The following is a 23,392-nucleotide window of genomic DNA, read 5'->3' on the forward strand; positions in this document are numbered from 1 at the left end:
GTTCACTGCAACAACATAACATGGAACTAGTAAGTTAAGGACAAAAGTGTGCTGAAAAGTTTCAATATTCCTGAGCACATGCACATTCCTTTTGCACCTATTTAACTTATTTAAATTATTTTCATAAGAGCATACTGAAACAGTTGCACACTTGAATGAGCGTAGGGACCCTCGGCACCATCTTAGGCATAACACTTACTCAAGATGAAGTGTGAAGAATAAAGTATGCGTATTCAAAGCTTTTTAAAACTTCCTTTCACAAATCAAATGTGGTAGATTCGTACAGGCTTTTAATGAACCGCTGTTGAACTGTGTTGGAAATACCACAAGTGCTTTCGCGATAACTTGCAAGAATAAAAATGTTCATGAAAATGAAAGCACATCTGTGCGCCAAATTTGCAGCTCAAGGCGATGTTATGTGTGCTCGGCTTGTGAGACTGTGGTGTTCATAATGTTTGATAATTTTCTTGAACTGTGATGCCTGCCTTTGGCGCCTTTGAACAGTGATGCCTGCCTTTGATTTGAACGAAAGGGAGAAAAATGGTTGATAAGTATGTGCTTTGGTTGGACAAACCTCAGCGTGTGGTTGCTAAGAATGTTTTTGTGAGACCAGAATTCTAGGCAGATCTTGGAACAACACTGCTTAAGTGGCCTTCCAAGCGTTATTTATTAACAAGAAATCGCATATATGCACAATGTTTCTTGCGCCAACTTTGCAAAATAGAACTGAAGACAGTGCTTAAAGATTGTCAATTTTTTTTGCTCAATTAACAGAGATCGGCCACTTGAAGCCTGTGGCCTCAAGCATGGCTTCGTACAATTAACAAGTAATTTTTTTATTTTTGGGCTCTTGTAATTTTAGATTTGTAATTTTGCTGGATAAAGGAGACCTAACACATATGCGCGTCGTAAACAGCTGATAGCAGGGCTCATCCTTATCTGCATTGTTCTTTTGCGTGTGTGTTCACATTTTTGCAGTGCCATTCTTAAGCGCTCGTGTTGTCCTCTTTTGCCTTCCGTACCTCGACTTTGTCTGTTTCTTCTAGCACATTCGTGCTCGCGCTGCAGCCCTTATTATTATGAATTCAAACCAACTAGCCCAAATCGCCATTCTTCGCCATTCTTAAGCTTGGTTATAACGCAGCAGAGGACACGGACACGCGGAAAAGAAATGTACGACGACATACGGCGCTACATTTTTTTTATTCCGGATGACCTCCTTTACGGCGCTACAACAAAGTTTTAAAGAGACGTACCAACAAGCCAACGCACAGTGCCATTGCCACTCAGGGCGCTACGAAACCGAAACCGAACAACTTCGCTATCATCATCGCCGCGGCACACAAAACCCCGAGATCTACCAGTTTCGCATTGGAAGTGGGTTTGGCTCGGGCGACTGCTTGGCGTTTGATTGAACGATTTGGAGCGGCACGTCAGCGCGAAAACCGGCGCCGTGCAACAAGTTGTCGCGCTTGCTTTCTGCACTTTGTGTAGTGTTTAGCCGCCCGGCCACTTTCTCTGAGAAAGCGAGGCGTCGCCGCTCCGTTTGGTGATAAAACTGCCCGTGACATGACCTGAGCGCGATAAAAAGGTCCTCGTATCGACGTTGGCCGCGCCGATTGCGCTCTCGTCCGAGAAGCGAGTGTTTGTGTGCATTTTGCGCACGCCGGTTGAACCGCAGCTGCTTCGTCGTTGGCCTTGTGGCGAGTCGAGTAAGCCAACGTCACGGTTTGAAGGTGTGTTTTCGACGTGACGGACCTCGCCACTGCATGAGATGCCGACGTCTAAGGTCGCCAAGCATCAGCTCCACTGTCCGAGCCTGGAAGACGTCGCCAAAGGTGAGGGCGCGGACATACGTGGCTCGTTTATGTGACGGCCCGTAGCAGTATCGATCGCCGTACTAAATTTAGGCTCCGTCATCGTGCTCGCACGCAAAGGAGCAATAAAAATGTGTAATGGTGCACCTTGTTCCCCAAATGTGGCGCAGAATGTCAATGTATCTACTAAGAAGGCAGGTTTCTACTCGTGAATGAACTTCTTACGAACACATTTATCACATGCTGGGTTAGGTCGAGATTTATTAAACGCAAGGATCATTCCAACTGCCGACTGGGGGCTGTAGGTGCACATGCAGTTGCCTAGCCACCCTAGAATTAAAAAACGCTTAAGCTTGAAAAAAAAAAAAAAAACGTGCTTACATCTAATATTACGCTTGAGGTCGCGCACCCGTGTCTATATTTAACTAGGCGCGTTTCTTCTCTGAGCACGTGTGTGTTTTTCTTGATGAACTGCCGTTTGCCGTTGCAGATAGTTAGTTAGCCGACACCGTTGTAACCAATATGCAAATGTTAACCGGTTCTTTCACGCTCCGCAGTTTTGAACGATGGACTTCAGAGCACGTTCGAGCATGTCGAAGTTTCTGTCGTTGATTGCCCGGACCTGAAGGAAAAGCCGTTCATGCTTGCTTCCGAAGGTGAGATGTGGTCTGTGTTAATTGGTATGCAGCAGTAGCGTGTCCACTTCCATTGGATCCCTTCTATAGAGCAGTCTGTGAATGAAAGCCTAAAAGTGCTCCCTGTTTTTTTTTTTTTTTTTTGTGACGCCGTGGATGTTGTCTCACGCAACAGCTACCTAGTTAATAAATACACTGCAACAGGCTTTCATAAATATAGCAAACTTGTATTAAAAATGTAAAGCTGTGTTGTGTAAATGAGTTAAATGCGTGCTAAGTTTTCTTTATTCGTGTAAGTGTGCGTTCCTCTACAGCTGCTCTTCGTGTCACAGCTTTCCATTACCTGTGACTCGCGCTAATGAGGATGAAACTGGCATCACGCCAAGGCAGCTAGCTGTCAGAGGAAGAAAAATGGACGCGCAGACGGTGAATAAAAGTAACACAACGTTGACAGCAGCCTGTCTGCATGCCTTCTTGCACTTTCGTCTACAGCTATGTGTAGGATGAAAGGCTTTGGGAAGGTAATCCACTTTCAAGACTATTTTGTGCTCTCAGCAGGATCTCCTTAGTAAGGGCTAAGTGGAAAGTCGCTCAGAGGAGCTAATTGACTACGAAGATATAAAAGTATGTGCTTGCTGCTTCTGTCTGTGCTGAAGATTTGTTTAATCATGTTATGCTCATTCTTGAACTGTTCGGCTAACAGCCATACAAAGTAAGATTAAATGTGTCGAACTTATTGAACTGACAAGGCTCTTAACAGATATATTTCTTTTATTAATACTGAAATCCTTTTATGGAATCATAGCAGGTCGGGGATACAGTATTATTACTGGTACAGAAACAATACAGGCAGCATGAAATAAAAGGTATTCCAATAAGTTTGTGACCTGGTGGAAAAAAAAGGAGTGTTTAAAGCAGTTATAGCTGCTTACAAAAAAGGTGAAATGTGTGAGTAGATATATAAACTAGTAGTCTTTCATTATACAGGATTTGAAGAGACCAGGAAAATATTTTCTGTTAAAGAGCAGCTTCGTTTACTGAGAGAGGAGCAGGGGTGCAGAATTCAGGTGTTGAACTGATCATGTCAGGGGCATTTGTTCCGTTTAAAGAGCAGCTCCGCTTGACAGATTCACATTTAGCGACAGTCTACCGTATATGTAAAACGAGTCCATTAACCTGTCATGTTAACTGCTGAATGGGCTGGATGCTTAGCACATGTAGCAGTCCTAGGCTGATTGTGTCAATTGTACTTTGGTGCGGTGACCTAAAAATAAAACCTGCTAAAAACATGTATTTATATATCTATTTATATGTCCAAGATGCTCCTGTGGTCATAAATAGTTTGGAGCCCTTTGCTACTGTATCTCTCCATGCCCTATTGCTGCTTTGTGATTTGAAACGTACTCAGTCATTCAATTCAAAGTTTTTATGTGTGGGTGTAATAAACCCGGCATCATTGACTGTTACAACAATGGTGCATTGTTTTGTTATCTTTTGTTCTCCAGGTATATGTGGCAATCCCTGCCTAGCAGATGTCGGTGGTGTCCCTTACTTAGTTCCGATTGCACAAAAAGACAAGGTAAGAGAATTATTCGATAATCATTGCCTGTTCTCACAGAAAAGTAAAAACAACACACAATATATATCTCTCTATAAAGGCAGAACATGATCTAAGGCAGCACATGCCAATCGTATCATTCCATGTGTAGTTGTTATCATTATTGGACTGATACTGTATCTCCCAGCTTTGTGGAAGGCTGCGACCACACTACATGCCTGCATTCCAAAGGTTGTTTGCCGTAGTGGAGCAATTACTACGGTTCTAGGCTGCTTATCCGAAAGTCGTGGGTTTTACTCCAGCTGCGGCGGTCACATTTCGATGGAGGCAAAAGGATAGAGGTTCGTGTACCATGCGATGTCAATGCATACATATTAAAAAACACCAGACTGTGGGGTGTCGGTGCACGTTAAAGAATTTGAGGTCAAAAGTTCCGCAGCCCTCCACTACGGCATCTCTCAATCATATGGTGGTTTTGGGACGTAAAGCCCCAGATATTATTATTATTATTATTATTATTATTATTATTATTATTATTATTATTATTATTATTATTATTATTATTATTATCATTATTATTATTCCAAAGGTTGCTGATACCAGGAATGCTCTCATACTTTGCTGTGGGTGCAAGTTAATTGAACTACAGTTAGACAAAATTAGTACAATGCCCCAAGTGGTATTCACTGCAACCAATTACACATTCAGATTGTTGAACATCTCAAACAGATTTTAAAACAGCGTGTGAAGTGATGAAGTTAGTTACACTGGCTGGCACAGCCCCATTCGGATAAAGATGGTGTGTGATATTGCTTGTCATGTAAGCATACGGGAAAGAACAAGTGTGGTAAATGAATTGAGCACTTTTGACTTCCGCATTTCTCATTATGCACTGCGCAGATGTGGGGTGGAAGGCCTCTACTATAAGGTGGAATTTAAATGATAGCACATGATAATGGCCACTATGAAGAAAAACAGAAACCTCTCTGATGTTTATATTGGAGAAATGTAGCAAAGGGACGTAAAAATTAATTAAAATTTTTTTTTCTCGTAGCCTCGAGGACCATTAGAGCATTACACATGAGAGGAGAAGGTGGGCGATTTGAAGAACTTGTGTAAATACAACATGCACTAAATATGTGTCTGTAGAAATCAATTAAGAATAATACAGCTGAACTCCTTTACAAGAAGCACTTATATATCGGGCCAATTGCCTCTTTCACGATTCCACGGTGCGGGCACTTTTCCCTAGCGGAAATGTCGGAGGACGTTTCTTCGTCTTGGAGGCTTTGATTTTGGCAATACCAACCGGTTGGCCCAGCTCCTACCAAAGTGGCAGAGGGTAGCACATGTAAAAATGAAAAAGGTGGATTTGATAGAAGAGACACCGGTGTGCCTACATGGAAGTATTGGTTAATCAGAAAATGAAAACAGGATACCTTGCCTATGAAAGACGCCTCATACAAGAGCTGCTTCCCAGTGCACGTCTCTCGTAAAGGGTAATAACAAAAGTACCTTGAGTTATGCACTATTTGGTAGCCAAAGAATCGCATATGTACAGTAAATAGTTACAAGTAGTTTACACCAGTACGAGCTTTAACAAGGGGTAAAAGAAAGTATTATGCAATTTTCAAAAATGCAGAAAAGCCTTTTGTTGGGGGTAAAGTCCATGACGCCTGCATTGCATGAAATGAAAAATTTGTCAACGTGGGGTGTTCAGAGTTTTTGGCTTTCAAACTTTCATCTTCCCCTGAACTTCTGCTCATTTCTGCATAGCATGAGTAGTTTTTAATTACTCAAGTGCAGCACTTTTCCCAGAAGTCTATTGTCAGCCATTGCTATCCAGGCAGATATTAGAAGCCTTGTCCCATGTTTTTATTTTTGTAGGTTTATTATAAACAAGCCAGTGCATTAGGACCGCAACTTGCGAGTCAGTAACTCATCTTATGTTCGATTTTTTCTCAGCCTCTCTTTTCTCTCTCGTTGTTTAAATGTGATGAATATCGTCAAACTTGACCAATTGCCAATTGCCAGTTCTACGGCAGCATGCGTACATCATTGAAACTTGCTGCACGCTGTGTGGGCTCATTGTCACTCACCACGACATGTCATTGTGGCCTTGCTATTATGAGGTGCTCATAATCGTCTATTTCCATGTTACAGATATACAATTTAGAGCACGTTGTGAAGCAGACAAATGTTTCTGACCCACTTGTCATCGGTGCTGGTGCTGGTCCGTTCAATGTGGTTGGTGTAAACAGCGAGGTATGTTTGTTTTGTGACGTTGCTCTTGAGAGGTCAACTGTTTGTTTTGTGACATCGCTTGTGAGAGGTCAACTGTGGCAAAATGTTACGTTGCATAACGAGCCCAGTTTGAGATAGTGTAGGTGCAGGGTAGCTTTCGTACAAGCTTTTACATCTTGAATATGAGCAGAAGCATTGCAAATAACTTAGCAAAAAAGTTGTTTCTCATATGAAACTAAAAAAAAAAAAGGAAGAATGACCATCATTAGTGCTCACTAGAAGCGGCACACGACAAAAGCAAGGGTGTTCAGAATGCGAGATTTTTCATGACCATGAAGATAGGAATCATTAAAACACCATATTGGGGGAAGTCTTGTACATACATCATTGCAACAACTGTCAGATACAGGTGTCATCTGTCTAGGCGCCATTCAAAAGCTGCAAAGTAGAAAACTACTTACTGTATATAGTACGTCATTACCAGCTATATATGGCGCTGTCAGGATTTCCTCAGTGACATTTTGTTGCAAATGACCTTTAAAAAGACCCTGCTACACCTTTTCAGCATGATCAGAAAATGCTGCTGATCATCAGCTGAGGCTCCTGACAACATATGAGCCAAACAGTGTGGTGCAGGAGAAGGCCTGGAATTTAAGACTAATTCTCAAAGTAGGCTAGACATCGCTCCCTCTTCTCTCTACAAATAATGCTTATGCACAAATTGCTGCGCCTTATGCCCCAGTGAACAGCCGTTGGATGATATTAGCATCGTGAGCTGCATTGTTACTGTGGCCACCGCAAAATGCTCTCATGTACCGGCACGCGCTCGCGATTCTGTGATAGTAATCTGTGTGTTCGAAAAAAAAAAATTCAAAAGAGTGCTTAAGGTCACGATACGTACTGACGAAAGGACACATCATCTTGCCCCACCCTGTCTAGCTTTTCGTGCATTAACGTGTACAAGAGCAGAGAGGAAGCGCTTGAAGCATGCAGCAAATCAGGGTAACTTTGCTCGTACTTGAACAATTCTGAAAATGTTTGCTGCAATCAATTTGCAAGGCAATAAGCTCTTTGAACCATTTGTAGATTTGCCTATGTTCTTGACACAATGATATGAAAAATGGCTGTGGTATATTGATTAGAAACTACAAAGGAATAGTTTGAAGCAAACTTAATCAGAATGAAGCCAGTATACTAAAGAAAAAAGTACATATATGTCCCAGTGGCTCATGAGAGAGTTTTCAAAAAGTGGAAAAATTTCGCCCCACTGACTCATGGAGGCATCATCTCACAATTTCATCAGTGGGTATTTGGGACGAAACAGCCAAAGCAGGTGGCCCAGTGTGGCACAGTTGTGCAGACCTCATTTCCTTCAGTAGAACACTACGAAGGCTTTTCTGAGCCTTCATTGTGTTCTAGGTCGTGCACGGCTGTTGAGAAATAGTCGAGCATGACTGTTGTCCCTGAACCTGTGTGTACTTTTCAAAAGGTATGTGGCATCCAGAAAAATATTTTCACACATCAATATCTGCAGTTACACTGAGGGATGAGCGTGGCAATTTAGCAGCAGATTGTGTTTCCGTACATTCATCGGTCCAGTTAGTGTGTAAATTTATAAACACGTGATGGCTGGAAGCTAAAATCGATACTTTGAAAAACCAGGAAAAGAGGAAATTATCCGGCTTTTTGATTTATAGACTTTCTTTTTATCTCAGCAAGAAGAAATTCTGTATGTATTTAAAAAAAATTCATCAAAATTTAGTCCCATTCTAACACTACTTCCATCCTTTCAAAAGCACGGTAAAAAATTTTTTCTTCAGAGTACAAAGACTTGTATAAAATATGAGTGACTTAGTATTGCACTGTTTGCAACGAGTGATTTGGTGAAAATTTTTCTGCTGGCAGCAAAGTGGAACATACATCTCCTGCTGTCACATGAAGGATTAATGAAGCCATTACAATTGCTTAAGAAAGCATTGCACGGCCCTTCTCTTTGTCATGTAGCTTGAAAAGATTTTCCTGATGCAGGCATACCTTCACTTAAGAAACATGACATAGTGAACTTTCTCACTGATGTTGCCATGTGATTAGTATGTCATTGCAGTGATTGTTGCCGGCTAGGGTCATTTGTTGCACAATGAATGTTGAGGGTTGTAAGTAAGTCTCTGATCAATGGAAATTTGGGCGTGGAAACGCTTGATTGTGTGTGATATGGGGAAAAAATAGGTTCAGTGTACATGTTGAGTAATCTTTATCATTCCATATATAGAGATTGATAGTATCCTGTAATGCTTGTAGTATGACATGCGGTATGTTACACCGAAGTTTAAACAGTACTAAACGCCTCATAACCTTTTGTTGTGCTTGGGGGCAAGTTTGGCCGCAACTGAATCCTAATTGATTTAGAAACAGGATGTTCAAGTTCAGCAATAAAAATAACGCCAATAAATTATATTTGCTGCTTGTTGACCTCTTTCAGAAGGATTGTCAGTGGATTGTGTAGGTCATGTAGTGCAAATACTATTATGCACATTCTTTGCTATGTGATCTCACAATAGATTTTTTTCTGTCATATAGATGATGCATAACATGAAGTATGGCGATAAACCTTTCAACAACAGTCACTATGCAAAGATTAACGAGGTAAGTGGTCGTAATTCTTTATCACAAGTGTTTTCTAGGAGTACTATTGGATGCCAGTTGCACAGTTACTGAAGAGCTGAATTTGGCTAGTTGGTGGTTTCTCATGATTTCTTCCTGCGCTTTATACGAGACAGGGAGAAGACAGTCGGTGTGCAGACAAGACAGATGTTGTGCGCCACCTATCTTCTCCCTGTCTTAGTATCACCACCTGTCTTATGACCCCTGCCTCATCCTCGTCTTGTAGTACAAAGCACAAGAAAGTATGTGCTCAGCTCTTCTAGTGAGTGACGGTGCAGAACAAGATGCAATGATCCTTCGTACATGATCTGGGAATTGAGTACTGAAGTCACCTTTATCCTTGCACCAAATGCCTAATATCCATCAGTACTATATACAGTAGCCTACACACAGTAAACTCTCATCAAATGGAAACTGAAGGGACCAGGCAAATATGTTCTGTTTAACAGGACTTCCATTCAGTGAAAGATAAACAGAGGCGTAGAATTCAAGCATGAAGCCAATCATATTATTAACAGTCATTCTATTGAATGAAAATTCCCCTCAATAAGAGATTTAGTTTTAGTGAAATTTCAGGATATATACTTCTTCTGTCAAACAGCCTCCACTGGGTCCAGCTGTACAGCCAGCACATGTTTGCTATCTGCATTTGTATGGGAAACTTTCTCAGTGATTGAATCTGCTGGCATTTGTGCTTAGATTATTTCTCACATGTATGGAGTAAGCATAAGAAGGCAGTGTGTTATATGTATGTATTAAAGACCTGCATGTCTTTAGAAGAGACAGGTGTGCTTCAACTTCATGAAGGTGTGCTTTCAACTTCAACGAAAGGTCCCGTGTCCTATGTGCAGGGCTAATGCCCCAGTGCGGCTCGTTTGTTTCGCAGGATGGTTCCTATGAGCTTGGTCGATTCACAACTTCCTGCTGTGAGTTTGGCCTTATGGCTAATCTGATGATCTCTGAAGGAAAGCCTGGAAAGGTGCGTTCCTATTTGTTTTTTTGCTATTTTCTTGCTTTTGTAAATTATCTTAAATGCCACGCTTTCAGCTGTAGCTAGGATAACCGTAATGATCTTTTTTTATAAAGTAAGTACGGTAGACCCTCATCAAATGGAATCTCAAAGGACTGGGAAGTTATGTTCCATTTAACAGGTGTTTGGTTACTGAGAGATGGAAAGGGTTAAATACAATTACAAGACCAATCATATTAGAGGCAGTTGTTCTATTTAAGCAGCAGTTCTGTTTGCTGAGACTCTACTGTACTGTACTTTGTAAACAGATGGTGTGCATTTGTAGTGTGTGCTAGTTTTGGTGCTTTAACATGGATAATAAATTTGGACATAGAAACAGATTGGGTGCCATTGTGCATCGAAACGGAGGGGCCTTTATGGGCTCTGTACCAACATGGGCTTCTTTAGGGAATGAATGCAGAATTAGGAGTAAGCTAGTTTTGTCATTGGAAGAATTCGTGATGTCACCAAATTGTGCTTCATTCACCTGTGTATGATTTTTATGTTTGTTAATTAATGTCTATTATTCCACTGATCAGTTCACTTTCTGAGCCATCATAAGAATTTCTACCAATTTTATATGACAAAAGCTCAAAGTTATTACATAGTCTTGACTAGAGAAGACTGTTAGAGCAGGCATTTTTACAGTCATGTCAGAGGTGTGGATCATGCCATGATTACTGTAGTCAATAGATTGCACTGCAGCCACAATTGTGACGCGAAGGTTGACTTTTCATTGTGTCCAGAAAGGAAAAAATTTTTTTTAAAGAAGTCTGTCCATCCTTTCACTTTCTAGACTACTTGAATTTCCATCCCGGCTGCGGCGGCTGCATTTCCGATGGAGGCGGAAATGTTGTAGGCCCGTGTGCTCAGATTTGGGTGCACGTTAAAGAACCCCAGGTGGTCGAAATTTCCGGAGCCCTCCACTACGGCGTCTCTCATAATCATATAGTGGTTTTGGGACGTTAAACCCCACATATCAATCATTACTTGAATTTCCGTATTCGGTTGTAATGCAAGGGTCTACTTAAGGTCGCAGGACTTTGGAAAACTTGTGTTACATTCGATTAAATACAGTAACATGCAACAATTTGACAGTCAATTATTGTGAACAGTGATTAATGGTAGTTTTATGGCACATATGTCTTATAGAGCTCTTCGCTTCCTTTTCTGTTTCATCTGATGAATACTCAAGAAAGTAATAGTAATACCAGATCTTTCTTTGAAGGCCCAAGGTAGCTTGTTTTTCTCCTCACAATGGTGTGGTTGTCATCACTGGTGGCGCCTCACTGGGGCAGTCCTTAGAATCTTCCTCAGAAAATTTTCATTTGTTCATTATTCTAAAAGCCCCGCCATGGTGGTCTAGTGGCTAAGGTACTTAGCTGCTGACCCGCAGGCCGCGGAATCGAATCCCGGCTGCAGTGGCTGCATTTCCGATGGAGGCGGAAATGTTGTAGGCCCGTGTGCTCAGATTTGGGTGCACCCCAGGCGAGCGAAATTTCCGGAGCCCTCCACTACGGCGGATCTCATAATCATATGGTGGTTTCGGGATGTTAAATCCTACATATCAATCAATCATGATTCTAAAAGCTGTGCATAAATACCTGATAGAAATGCTAATGTGAATTCTAAGTCCCATCCCGAAATTTGTGTGAGAAGGCATCCTCCTGAAATAGCACAAAGTACTGCCGAAAGTCCCTTCACCTATTGGATTGTGGCTGAACTCATTAGCTGGTTCATTGTTCCCCTGTGTTGCATTGTTGGGTAATCTGTCTTCAATGCACTAGTTAGCGTGCTGTATCCCCAGCCTCCTGTTAATATCAGACTGGGAACATCCACTTTGCAAAAGAACGGCTGTGCTTGGTTCAGTCCCACAATCGGGGCAGATGTTTGTTCAACTGGGCAACTTCATTTCTGCAGAGATCTTCTAATTTTAAATCTGTGAAATTGTTTGGAAATAACCATGGCTTTAACTGCAGAGATCTTCTACTTTTAAATCTGTGAAATTGTTTGGAAATAACCGTGGCTTTAACTTCTATCTCCAGTCTTGAAAACTTATTTTTTCTTTATATGATGCACATCTTTCTGAGAAACCTGCATGCACTCCTTTTGCGAACATTAGGCAAACACCAACAGTCATCTCTTGAATCGAATTTCTAGTGGGTTTTCATGAAACTTAAAGTGTGGGGACGAGAAAGTTGACATTGGGCATTTCGGCATTTGATAATCATCAGCCCGACTGTGCCCGCTGCAAGGTAATGGCCTCTTCTCCAGTTATTGCCAATCGCCTTTTTCCTGTGGTTGATTTGCCGTTTTTCTGGCTCCTTAATGTCTTTCTTGCTTATGCATTCGATGTGCCCTTTTTATAGCTGTAGGGTCCTTATACTCTTACTTTTTGCTTTTTGTAATCTGTACTCTGCCCTCAGGTAATCCGTGTGAGTGTCAAGAAGCGCACAGGTGCAGACAATTTTGTGACTGCCATGCGGAAAGCACTTGCGGCTCAATACGGCTCCAATCCGGTGGGGCTCGGCGGCGCCTTCGTGCTTGCCAAAGGCAAGGCCAAGCTCCATGTCATGGTAAGGCTATCTTGTTATTGTAGCACCACGTACAGCAGGCTTCGAAAGTTTAGAAGCCACTAGGTCTGAGAAAACCAACTTTGTAAATTTCTCAACGATCTATAACTTAATTTGGTTGAACTGCAGTATACATTGGGTCAGTTGTTGACCTGGTTGGTTTGACATCTTGCTTAGGGGAGCGTGGATTTGGTTAGGAAAAGAACACGACAGAAAGGAGCATCCTCTCTGTCATGTGCTCTTTTCCTAACCACATCGAGACTCCCCTGAGCAAGATGCTGAGTACAGTCAAACCTCAATATATCGAACACGGATATATCGAATTATTGCCTATATCGAACGGTTTGTATATCACATGGGAAATCGCATGCATTATTGATTTTTTATTTCGAACAAAGTTTGACATATAATGGACATATCGAACTAAGCCACCCCAAACCGCCCGCGCTTCATTGACAGGCGGCGAGCTTTCCCGCAACTCTCGAAAGTAGCGGTAGAGCGGCGGGCGTTTACGAATGCTGCACACATCGATGGCGTCGAGAGCGCCACTTTAACGTAGTGGCATACGCGTGCCGCAGCCTTGCGGTAGAGGTTCTTGAGTGAGGAAAGTGAAGAGAAAAGCGCGGAGCTGTTATTGTCTTTCAATACGAAGGCACCGACACGGCTTCGCGTGGGAGAAGGGGGAGTGGGAGGTAAAGATTAAGGAGGAAAGTATAGGAGGGAAAGGACGCCGACGACTGTCTCGGACGCGGCCCGCGCAGCCGCCGGGAAAGGGAAAGCAGTCAGGCGAGCCGGCATGGGCGCGCCATGTGCGCGCTTTACACCCGGACTCACGCCGCTGCCTTGCAGCTTGTAGTCATTGCAGTCTCTATGGTGTCAACGGCACACTGCGCACTTGTTGCAAGCTCCTCCCCCGTAGCATCGGCAGGCATCGGTTGTTGTGCTCGCAGTGTTCATGCGTTCAGAGTTAGACCTGTCGCGCGCTGTGCGCGACAGGCCTAACTCCGAACGGCGGAGCTCACGGTGGAGCTCACGGTGGAGCTCACGGTGGAGCTCACAGATGTGGAGATTGTCGCCGAAGCTACTGCTGAGCAGCCAAATGAAGACTCTGCCGAGGTGGATCCTGCAAGCGCTGATGGTGTTCGGCTCCCGACATTAGCTGAGGTCGTAGCTGCCTTGGCCCTTGTGCGCCGCCACTGCGGCGCGATTGAAGGCACCGGCCTATCACTTATGGATCGCCTGGACTATATTGAGGACGCAGTCGTCAAACACGCCATGGCCAACAAAAAGCAGGCTTCTCTTTTTCAATATTTTAAACCAACACAATAAATACTATGTTTGAATCTTCAAGTGAGTATTTACTGCACCACGCTTGAACGGTTCGTTGGTTGTTTTCAGCAAGCTGTTGACGCATTTTTTCGTGATTTTTTTATATCGAATTCTGGATACATCAAACTATTTCGCGATTGCCGCGCCGTTCGATATATCGAGGTTCGACTGTACATGTTGTTATCTTATTTTAGAACAGACAGGAAATCTAAATTCAAGGCTTCCTGCCAAAGCAGCACAAATATTCAGCTTTTTCTTGTATCCGATAGCCTCTAAACTTTGATGCTGACTACGGCTTAAATTTTTTGGATGCCCCTTCAACAGTATATGTCATATGGGACTTAATTATAATGAAGTTTGAATGTATGCAATACCTTTGTGCAGCTTTTGAATACTAAACTGCGATACAAATAGTGTAAAACCATGTATTCACAGTTTCAGAAATAAAAGCACAGTTGAACCAGAAAAATATAGAAGCGATCTTTGCATATGCAGAATTCTTCAGAGAGTTTAATTGATTGTGGTGTGTCTGGAAAAAGCCTGGCTAACTGAGCGATGTAGCTTGCTCAGTCAAGCAGGCTCCAATGCCTTATGCCTTTACTCTGTGCATATGAGGGTGTGATCTATTGTACTTTTCAGTCTAATTGTGTTTAGTTTGGGTACAGTTGGCATTTCGAGGCACTCATGAACCATTGGAAAAATATTTATATTTATGAATAGTGTCACTTTAATGTGAAGATCGAATGAAATAGGTTGAGTTCAACCTAATGTTGCAAGATTTGGAATGTTTGGACACTCCTGAAGTACAGTGCTGCTCTTTGTATCTGGGACAGCGTTAAACCCCCCCCTTCTTTTATCTTACAGCCAAAGTTTTCCACAGCGCCGCTGCTGACGAATGAGGCGATGAACAGCTGGCTCAAGTTTTTTGAGATGGAGGCACCCCTGGTATGCCTGAGTGTGTTTGTCTCCCATGACCCGGTAAGTGGCCTCTATTTTTTTTTGCAATGGTGCAGCTTATAATCTCGGCATGGGTGGACCAGCAAATGTTTTTCTGACCAGTCATAGCTTCTTCCTTGAAAGCTCAGATGAATACACATAATGAGCCCATATTCAAAGCATTACTATTTTGTTTTCAATTTGTTTTACTCAAACAGATTGGTGACTGCATGTTTACATTCAGATGTAAGCAGTGAAGTTGTGCAAATTTAGGCTAAACAATCACTTAATCACTTTTGCAGATAGTGAATATTGCTTTATTAGTATTGTGGAAACTAGTGATGAAAATGTATATTTCTTGCACCTCAATAGGTTGAGCATACAGAAAGGACCAAGTCATTTTTGCAGATAGTTCGGTATTTTGTTTCTGGCTTGCACTCCACATTGTGTGTCAAGCGATTTCGTTTGTTTTCAGTAAGCAAATTTGCCTGCATGTTTGTGGTGTATAATAGCAGAGGCAGATAGGAATCAGCTTGACAAAGATCCCATATTCCTTGTGTTGGCAGCTAACTTTCTTGGATCTGATCCCATTAACTCTACAATTTATACTTGGCTTTAAAGGGCCCCTGAACTAGCTTCGTTATTTTGTCAGACGCTTCAAGTAAATAGGCGCATAGTGTGCAGAATGTTGTCTCGACTAAAGATGCTATACATAACAGCCCTACGAGCTGCTGACACACCACAAATTCAAAGAAACAACCCCCCTTCTCTCTGGGCCTCCTCGTGACGTCGAGAAAATGAATTTCTCATGTGCAACACATTCATGCTGTGATTGGTTGAGCAAGAGCTCACAACTCATGGTTAGTCTACAACCAGCTGTCCATGCTGCTTGTTGTTGTTCATCATAATGCCCACTTTCGTAAGCGCGCTTGCGAATCAGCTATTGTGGCTCATAACACAGGTTTCATACAGGCATGATTTATGTAAGCTCGGGCCAGCCAGCAGCGGTTCCCCAACAAGCACGCAGTCGACAGAGCCGATGAACGGACAGAATTGCGGTAACCGGAAGTAGACACTGTTCTGAGCAGCGCCTCAACGGTGACTTATGCCGCGCGAGATAGGAAGGGGTGCTCAGCGAGAGGGCAAAGCCACTCTGGAAGAGGATACCAACGAAGAGTAGCGAAGTAAAGTGCGAAAGGAGTGATAGCTGTGTTTAGGTAATCAAACACTTCTTACTCCTCTATTACGGCACCATTTCGAAAAATTTCATGGATCCCTTGTCGCGGCACTCACACACAACTTCCCGACCACAACTGAATTTCGACCTCTGGGTGGTTTAGGGGCCCTTTAAATGACTTAACTTCATAACGGCCAATGTGCAGTGGAGGTGAGGGGAAGCCTTAGCGATAAAAGGCTAAGTGATGCAAAAGTAGGCATGCATTGGCATGGTTTAGCACTGAGGAAACCTCCTTTCTGTTAGACCACCTGCACGTCTTTAATCTCTATCTCACCTGCCTCCTCAACTTGCTTTCACTATACTACTCTATAACTTCCTCATCTTCACATCTTTTTCCCACCCCTTATTATATACTATATTGTACAATGGTATACTATGATTTACTCTGTTCTTGAATGTAATTTTAATTAGCTGCCATAGCTGCTCGAAGAAGACTGTGCTTCTCGGATTGTTGTTTGTGGACTTATTTGAGAAACAATAGCTGGTAATTGCATGTTTTGCATTCAAACTTCAGTTGTGGTGGTAAAGTTCTCTGTGGTTATTTGTTGGCAGCTATTGAGAAACCTTTGTTTTAAATATGAAGTTTCATTTTAGTTGTCTCTGCAGAATCGTGCTGTAAAAATAGCCAGCATCGAGTTCTTGCTCATCTAAAACCAGTTAGTAGTATGACTGGTTTCAAGTTTTGCATTGTGCTATCCGTGTTTCAAGTGTGTCATCTGGGTTCCATTTCTTTGGTCAGGATTTCATGCTTATAGGTGAAATTACGGTGTCGCAAGTCTTGCTACCTCATTTTAAAAGCTATGCCTCTGTGTTGAAATTGCTCTGATGAATATGGCTTAGTTGGTGCATCTTCCTTGTTTGTTAGGAATTCAAGTGAAGGTTGTGAAACTTCTTCCATATCTAGCAGACCGGTACCTGCGCTGATCTGTGCAGACTACTTCCAATAGTGTTGTGCTTTACCACCTGTCTTCCATTCTTGCTGCGTCATGTGCAGGGTTGGGACCTTCGCATAGAGCATACCCATTGCTTCAGTGACCACAAGCAAGGTGGGCACTACCATTACGACACCACGCCTGAAGAGGTTGAATACTTGGGCTACTTTAATGTTGCAGAGTCTATGTTTCGGATCGATGCACCTGTGTCAACGCACCAAATAGGCAGGGACTGATGTGTTTTTCATTTGAAGTGATTTTCCGCTCGTTAGAGCTTTGTTTAAATAGTATTAAGGGAGGCCATTTGACAATGAATATGCTAAGGTATTGTCTCTAATCTGTTAAGTTGAACGTCATGATAATGAATATATATAATGAATGACTAAATGTAATGAACTACTAAATGAAAGATGCCTTGCCACTATAGCAATGTAACACTTATAATGAATGTTCAATACAAGAAAGTTATTTTCATGTGAGACGTAGCCCAATATTTGTGTCGGTACAGGAGACTAGAAGCGAAGAACGTTTGAAAAAAGTGCATGGAAACGCACCTGTGTAGAAGTTTGACCCATCCTAACTTGAGCTTAGTAAATGGTATCGGTATAATGTGTGCCTATAGTCATTACACTAATCAGTGTCGAAGTAATCTTAAAAAGTGTCTATTGAAATGTAGCATAAGTCATGAAATTTCTCGTAGCCAGTGACAATTGAAGAGTGCAAGTAAAGTGTACGCTATGAATTGTGCATCTACTATATTGCTCCGGGCATCCAGAAAATAGTTTTCACACAATCTGTACAGGCATTCTCACTTGCTTGAAGACATCCGACTGTGCAATATCGCGCGTATGCTAAGCGCTCACATAGAGAGAATCGGTAGGTGTAGGGACGTAGAAAAACAGCCTGATACCGAAATTCTGCGGATACAAAACCAGGAACATGGAAAATGTTTTTTTTTAATTTAATGGTGGCTTCATAAAGTTCTGTATAGGCCACTGGGCGTGCCTTAGCCTACCACTGCCTTGGTGAAATAGTTTAGCTACTGTGAGCAGCTACTGCGACAGATGGAGAATTGCTGCTGCTGTTGGGTGCCTACCGGTCAAATAATAGCTACAAGCACGTTTCCTGCTTGGTGTTTGGCAAATGAAGTACAGTGGAACCTCGTTAATACGTTTTCCAGCGGAGGGGGAAAAAAAAACTTAACAGTCGAGAAAACGCAAGAATGAGAAAAGCTCTGAAAATGAATGAAAGCACAGGCACTTGTTTGGTTAGACACAATTTATTTCGGCAAGGTAAGCCTAAGACTTGAAATATTTGAGGATAGTTGACTGCCGATTCTTTTGCTCGCTGGTAAGCACCACATGTTCCTCAATAATCTGGAAGGCCGCATTGCTTTCAGCATCGCTTTGATGTGTGAAATACCTGCAAAGGTAGTGCGGAGTTCGACTGACTCCAATGCCAATTATTGAGAACCATGAGGCTCATGCTCATCGTTGTCATCCCAGACACCAGCGTCACTTGCAATCTAGCGCCGCCACGGTGGTCTAGTGGCTAAGGTACTCGGCTGCTGACCGGCAGGTCACGGGATCGAATCACGGCTGCGGCGGCTGCATTTTCGATGGAGGCAGAAATGTTGTAGGCCCGTGTGCTCAGGTTTGGGTGCACGTTAAAGAACCCCAGGTGGTCAAAATTTCCGGAGCCCTCCACTACGACGTCTTTCATAATAATATGGTGGTTTTGGAATGGTAAACCCCACAAATCAATCAATCAATCACTTGCAATCTAGTTTGCAACGATCTTTATGATGCTTTGGTACTCCAACATCACGACGGCAGCATCCACAGTGACGTAGTCGTCATACGTGGTACCCGTAGCACCGAGTGCATTTATAGCCTCTTTGAGCTCTTTCTCACTAGGGGCTGTTTTTAATTGCTGAGCTTTGCCGTTTGTACGGAAGCCATACCTCGCAAAGCAGTGCTGTGCAGTTGAAGCGCTCACTCCACTCCACGCTGAAGTGATGTAGTGCATGGCTTCGTGTACAGAAATTGCCGTAGGCTACTGTACAGGATCAATGCGTGCTAGACACCACTTGACGATGCTTTTTCTGTATGAACGTTTCAGGCATTTTATGACCCCGGCATTCAACGGCTGCATGTAGCTTGTCGTATTAGAGCAAAAACAAAACAAATTAGATGTTTCCAAGAAATGGCAGATCTATCGAGTGGGCAGCACAATTGTCCAGGAAAAGGAGAACCCTCCTGCACTCTGAACCCATCTTGTTATCCAAGTATCAAAGAAACTGTTCAAACAAGGCACAGGTCATCCACGCAGGACTGTTACTTCTTGCATGGCAGCAGGCGAATGTTTTTCAAACACCATAGGTTTTTATAATTTCTGATCACGCACGGCTTTAGTTTGTCCGAGCTATCCATGTTGCAGCAAAGGAGCACCGTCAGCCGGTCTGCTGCATTTGACTCCGTGGCACGCTTCGCCCTTCAGGCTTAAGAATTTGGATGGCTGCGCACGAAAGAAGAGGCTGGTTTTGTCAGCATTGTAAATGTCACGGCACTCAAACCCCTCAATTAAAGCACATAGTGTGCACTTCCAATCATCGATTGTTTCCACATTCACACTTGCCGCTTCTCCTCTTACCATCTTGGAAGCGATGCTGCGCCTTTTGCGGAAATGGTCAATGCAGCCATTTAAGGCTGAAAAGACAGCGACGCCCAGTCCATCGGCTATTTCCATCACTTTTGGCTTAAAAGACTGCTGTCGAAGTTAATACCCGTAGTGCGAGCTTGCTTGAGCCAGGTCAGAAGAGCCTCATCGAGTTTCTTGTGCTTGGTGCCACGAGCTTGCTGGGCTTTTGGGCCGAAGAGAGTGGCATTCCCTTCAATCTCTGCTCGCTTCGAGACAAAGCTGTTGTGCATTGACTGTGGCAGTCTAAGGTCTTTGGCAATGTCGACCCTTTTTCGCACTGGCTGCTTGTCCATATATTTAAATACGTCCAGCTTTTGCTCAAGAGAAGCGCTTTTTGCTTAAGCGATGCCATTAAGGCTTGACGAAGGTTGCAATGACAATTTCAACAGTATTCAACAGGCTTAGCGCACACAACAGCGATTGAAGAGGAGTCACAAACGTGCGGCGGTAGTTTCATATGAAGATTGACTGTCGCACATTTCCGGCATTTTGTAGTGAAACTTCCGTTGTAAGCACAGTGATGTTGTTGATAACACTTTTCACAGATGGCCATCTAAGGGCGGTCTCTCCAACTCCCCTGTGGCTTCTTGCAGCCTTTTTCATAGCCAAGCCAGGCCAAGACTGTGAAACGTAAAATCTAAATGGCGGTGCCCAGGCGGGTTCGGCGGACTAGGTTGCGACGCAACGTGCAGGAACGGGCTCACAGTTTTGACGCAACAGCGATGTTCACAATGCATGAGATTTTATGGGAGCCATACTGGGACTGATGAAAAACAGCGTAACAGCCAAGAAAATGGAACAGTCAGGAAGGTAACAGGGGGGTTCCACTTACATAGTCCTTGGCGAGAGACGTACCTTGTGGAAAACTGGCAGTTTGAGACTGCCAGACTTAAGAATAAGGTCATCTTTTTTTTCTTTTCAGATAACTATAATACTTGAAACATTTATTAGGATTATGGAAAAAGTATTTGGTACCTCTCTAAGAAATCGGGTGGTCACACTTGTCTCAGAGCCTCCATTGTGGCATCTTGTACATCTTCTGGGATAATATGGGATGCTAATCATCGCCACCAAAATGAGGAAGGTCACATCATGGCAGTGCCCCTAGTTCAAAGCCAGCACCATGGATGACAGCGAAAATGATGAAGGTGGGAAAATGAATTGAGGTTATGCATGCCAGGCAATATTAGCCCATCGGTGCTGCAAAGAGCCATTTGCCAAGAGGTGAACTGTTGAGTGGATTTGTGCAAGTACAGCACATTGTTGAATGTCTCAACACTTCTTGACGAGCAGTGGCTCATATAATGTGCCTTTCCAATAACATAACTTTTGAACAGTCCTCATGATGTTTAGCATCACTATAACAAATGGTGTTTACTGTAGGGACATAGCATTGAAAACTATTTTGTTGTTGCTGAGTTGAATATGGTTTCCAATATATTACGGATTGCTTTTGAGTGATCCTACAGTGGACATTGAAAATAGGCTAACCATTATGTCACAAAAATTTCGAAATTGGCTGCATCATCATTGATAGTTCATGTTGCATTGGTGATTAAATCTGTTGCACAGAAATAAATCACTGGCGTCTTGTCATATGTCTGTACCTGGGTTACTGGACTGTTTCTGTGATTCATGTCCTGCGATTCATAGTCTTATAATGTATGCTAACTAATGCTTCAAGAGTATCGCTTGTCAGTGAATTGAGGCTGCTGTTGTGCCATTTTATTTGCAAGTGGCAGAATTTTTAATCGCCCTGTTTTCTTTACCTGTTAAGTTATTATTCCATGGCAACTAAGGTACAGAAAATGAAAGTGTTTTTGACCGTACAGAACTTCTTGACATCTCGTCAATGTAAGACTACAAGTGAATTTCATTTCGTGCTTGGACAACATATGCACATGAACACAATTATGAAACTGGTTGGATTTTGCTGAGAACTACACGTTTCTGACATTATTGTGTTTGATGAATAGGAGGTGCACATTAACTGTATCCCATTCAAAAGGTGAAAATAGGGTCCAAAATTTAGGGCTGTAGCTATGCGCTATGTCTTGTACGCAGTGTAGTACTTATTGTAGTAACTTCACTGGTGCCTGCGTAGCAATGTATAAAGTCGCCCAGAGGCATTCTGCTTTAATCTTTCATGTCCTGACCTTTAACAATTTCTATTGAATTGCTAAAGGTATTCTATGCCATTGGCCCATTTTATATTGTGTAATATGATTCATTTGACAGCTCATTTCGAGAACTGAGGATGTAGTAAATATATTGTGGTTACCTAAATTGCTTGCATTTGATGTAAAGTACGGCATCTGTTTTACTTAATTCATTACAGTGACTTGAGCAAAATGTAACCACAGCACCATCAGTATGTAAAAGCAACTCATTCAAGTGAGTGGTGGAGTAAGAAATATAACGCTGCTCACTTGCAATTGAGCTTGTTTTAGATTATCAGGAGGTATCATGTAATGGTTTTTTCACTTTGAACTTCGAGCTTTAATGGTCGTGACATGTCTTTTTTTTACTTTGACATAAATTGTACCTTAATTAGCTGGCCACTATCTACCTAATGTGAACATGCTTACATACTCGATGCTAAATTCTAGATTTCTTTCTCTATCGGCCCTTGGGCTAGTGTGGTAAAAATGAATGAAGTTATAGAATTTCTGGTAAACTGTCAATCATTTTTCTCAGCAATGACCGCTCCAGGGAAGTTTTAAAAAAGTTTCAGCTTACAACGGTATGCCTTGTAGAATATTCCTAAAAAGTGAGCTTGATAAATCACTTATTGTGCGAGGTAACTTACTAGACTAAAGTGTATCTGTAAGAAACATGTATTTTTGTCGTTGGCGATTTTGCTTGCAACATGTTACTGATAGTTCTTCCTTGCCTTTTCTCTGGGACTGGATGCTTAGTCTTTTTTTTTTCTGCAAATGTAGAAGGTTATAAATAACTGCACTGCAACTATTAACCTATGGTAAATGGGTGACATAGCAGTTGCATTTGTAGCATGCTGAAACAAAAAGTGTTGCATGTAGTGTTTGTTATGTTCCACTTTTGCTGTTAAAGCTCTGTGCAACTGCAAATTATTTTTACCGTCCTTTCTATGTGCTATGCAAATTTTTTTAAAAGATACAGTATCACTTTTGAATGATACTCATCTGTGAAGTAAACCATGACAGCCCAAAGTGGAATAAATTTATTGCCCAGTGTTTTTTTATCGTTTGCTTCAGAAAAGAATGACCTTAAAGTGATTGCTACTTTCCATATCCTTGTTTCACGGCCAATCATGCATGACCATTAACGATGATCGGTAGCAAGAAACATCAACTCGCATACATAGTCAGAGCCGTCACCTGCATAATAATTCTATGCATGCACCAGCCTCTTTTAAGATCGCTCACTTATTTGCATTCTGATTTTGCCTATAGAGGGTTGTAGTGCTCAGTATGTAGGAAAGTGAAAGTAATCCTTGCAACTTGCCAAAGAATACTACAAAAAAGCACTTGTGGTTACCATAAGGAATTAACTTCATTAGGGAAAAAAAACTTTATGAAAAATATCAACACTTTAGCACACTGTACCATTCATAGAATACTTTCATTCAATAGACAATTTAGTTCATGAATTGCTCATTCATGAAGTTGCATGAATTACTTTGTCAATGCACTTTGTCAGGCTTCATTCATATGCTGCCTCAGTTTACCTGCCTTTTACAAATACTATAGTTAAGGACTGCAGTTTGTAACCTGGGTGTA

At 42.3% G+C, this 23,392-nt stretch overlaps 1 protein-coding gene across 1 annotated transcript; it reads left to right on the top strand.

Annotated features, from left to right (window-relative positions):
• The first annotated feature begins 1,317 nt into the window (after positions 1 to 1,317).
• Positions 1,318 to 22,848, top strand: LOC119177197 (ester hydrolase C11orf54 homolog). Its single transcript, XM_037428607.2, has 9 exons — positions 1,318 to 1,838; positions 2,375 to 2,473; positions 3,958 to 4,031; positions 6,174 to 6,275; positions 8,832 to 8,897; positions 9,802 to 9,894; positions 12,351 to 12,500; positions 14,691 to 14,804; positions 16,994 to 22,848. The coding sequence occupies exons 1-9, from the start codon at positions 1,775 to 1,777 to the stop codon at positions 17,165 to 17,167; spliced, it is 936 nt and encodes a 311-aa protein (XP_037284504.2). The 5' UTR covers positions 1,318 to 1,774; the 3' UTR covers positions 17,168 to 22,848.
• The last annotated feature ends 544 nt before the right edge of the window (positions 22,849 to 23,392 follow it).

This window comes from Rhipicephalus microplus, chromosome 3, assembly GCF_043290135.1.
Source record: "Rhipicephalus microplus isolate Deutch F79 chromosome 3, USDA_Rmic, whole genome shotgun sequence".
Classification (NCBI taxonomy): domain Eukaryota; kingdom Metazoa; phylum Arthropoda; class Arachnida; order Ixodida; family Ixodidae; genus Rhipicephalus; species Rhipicephalus microplus.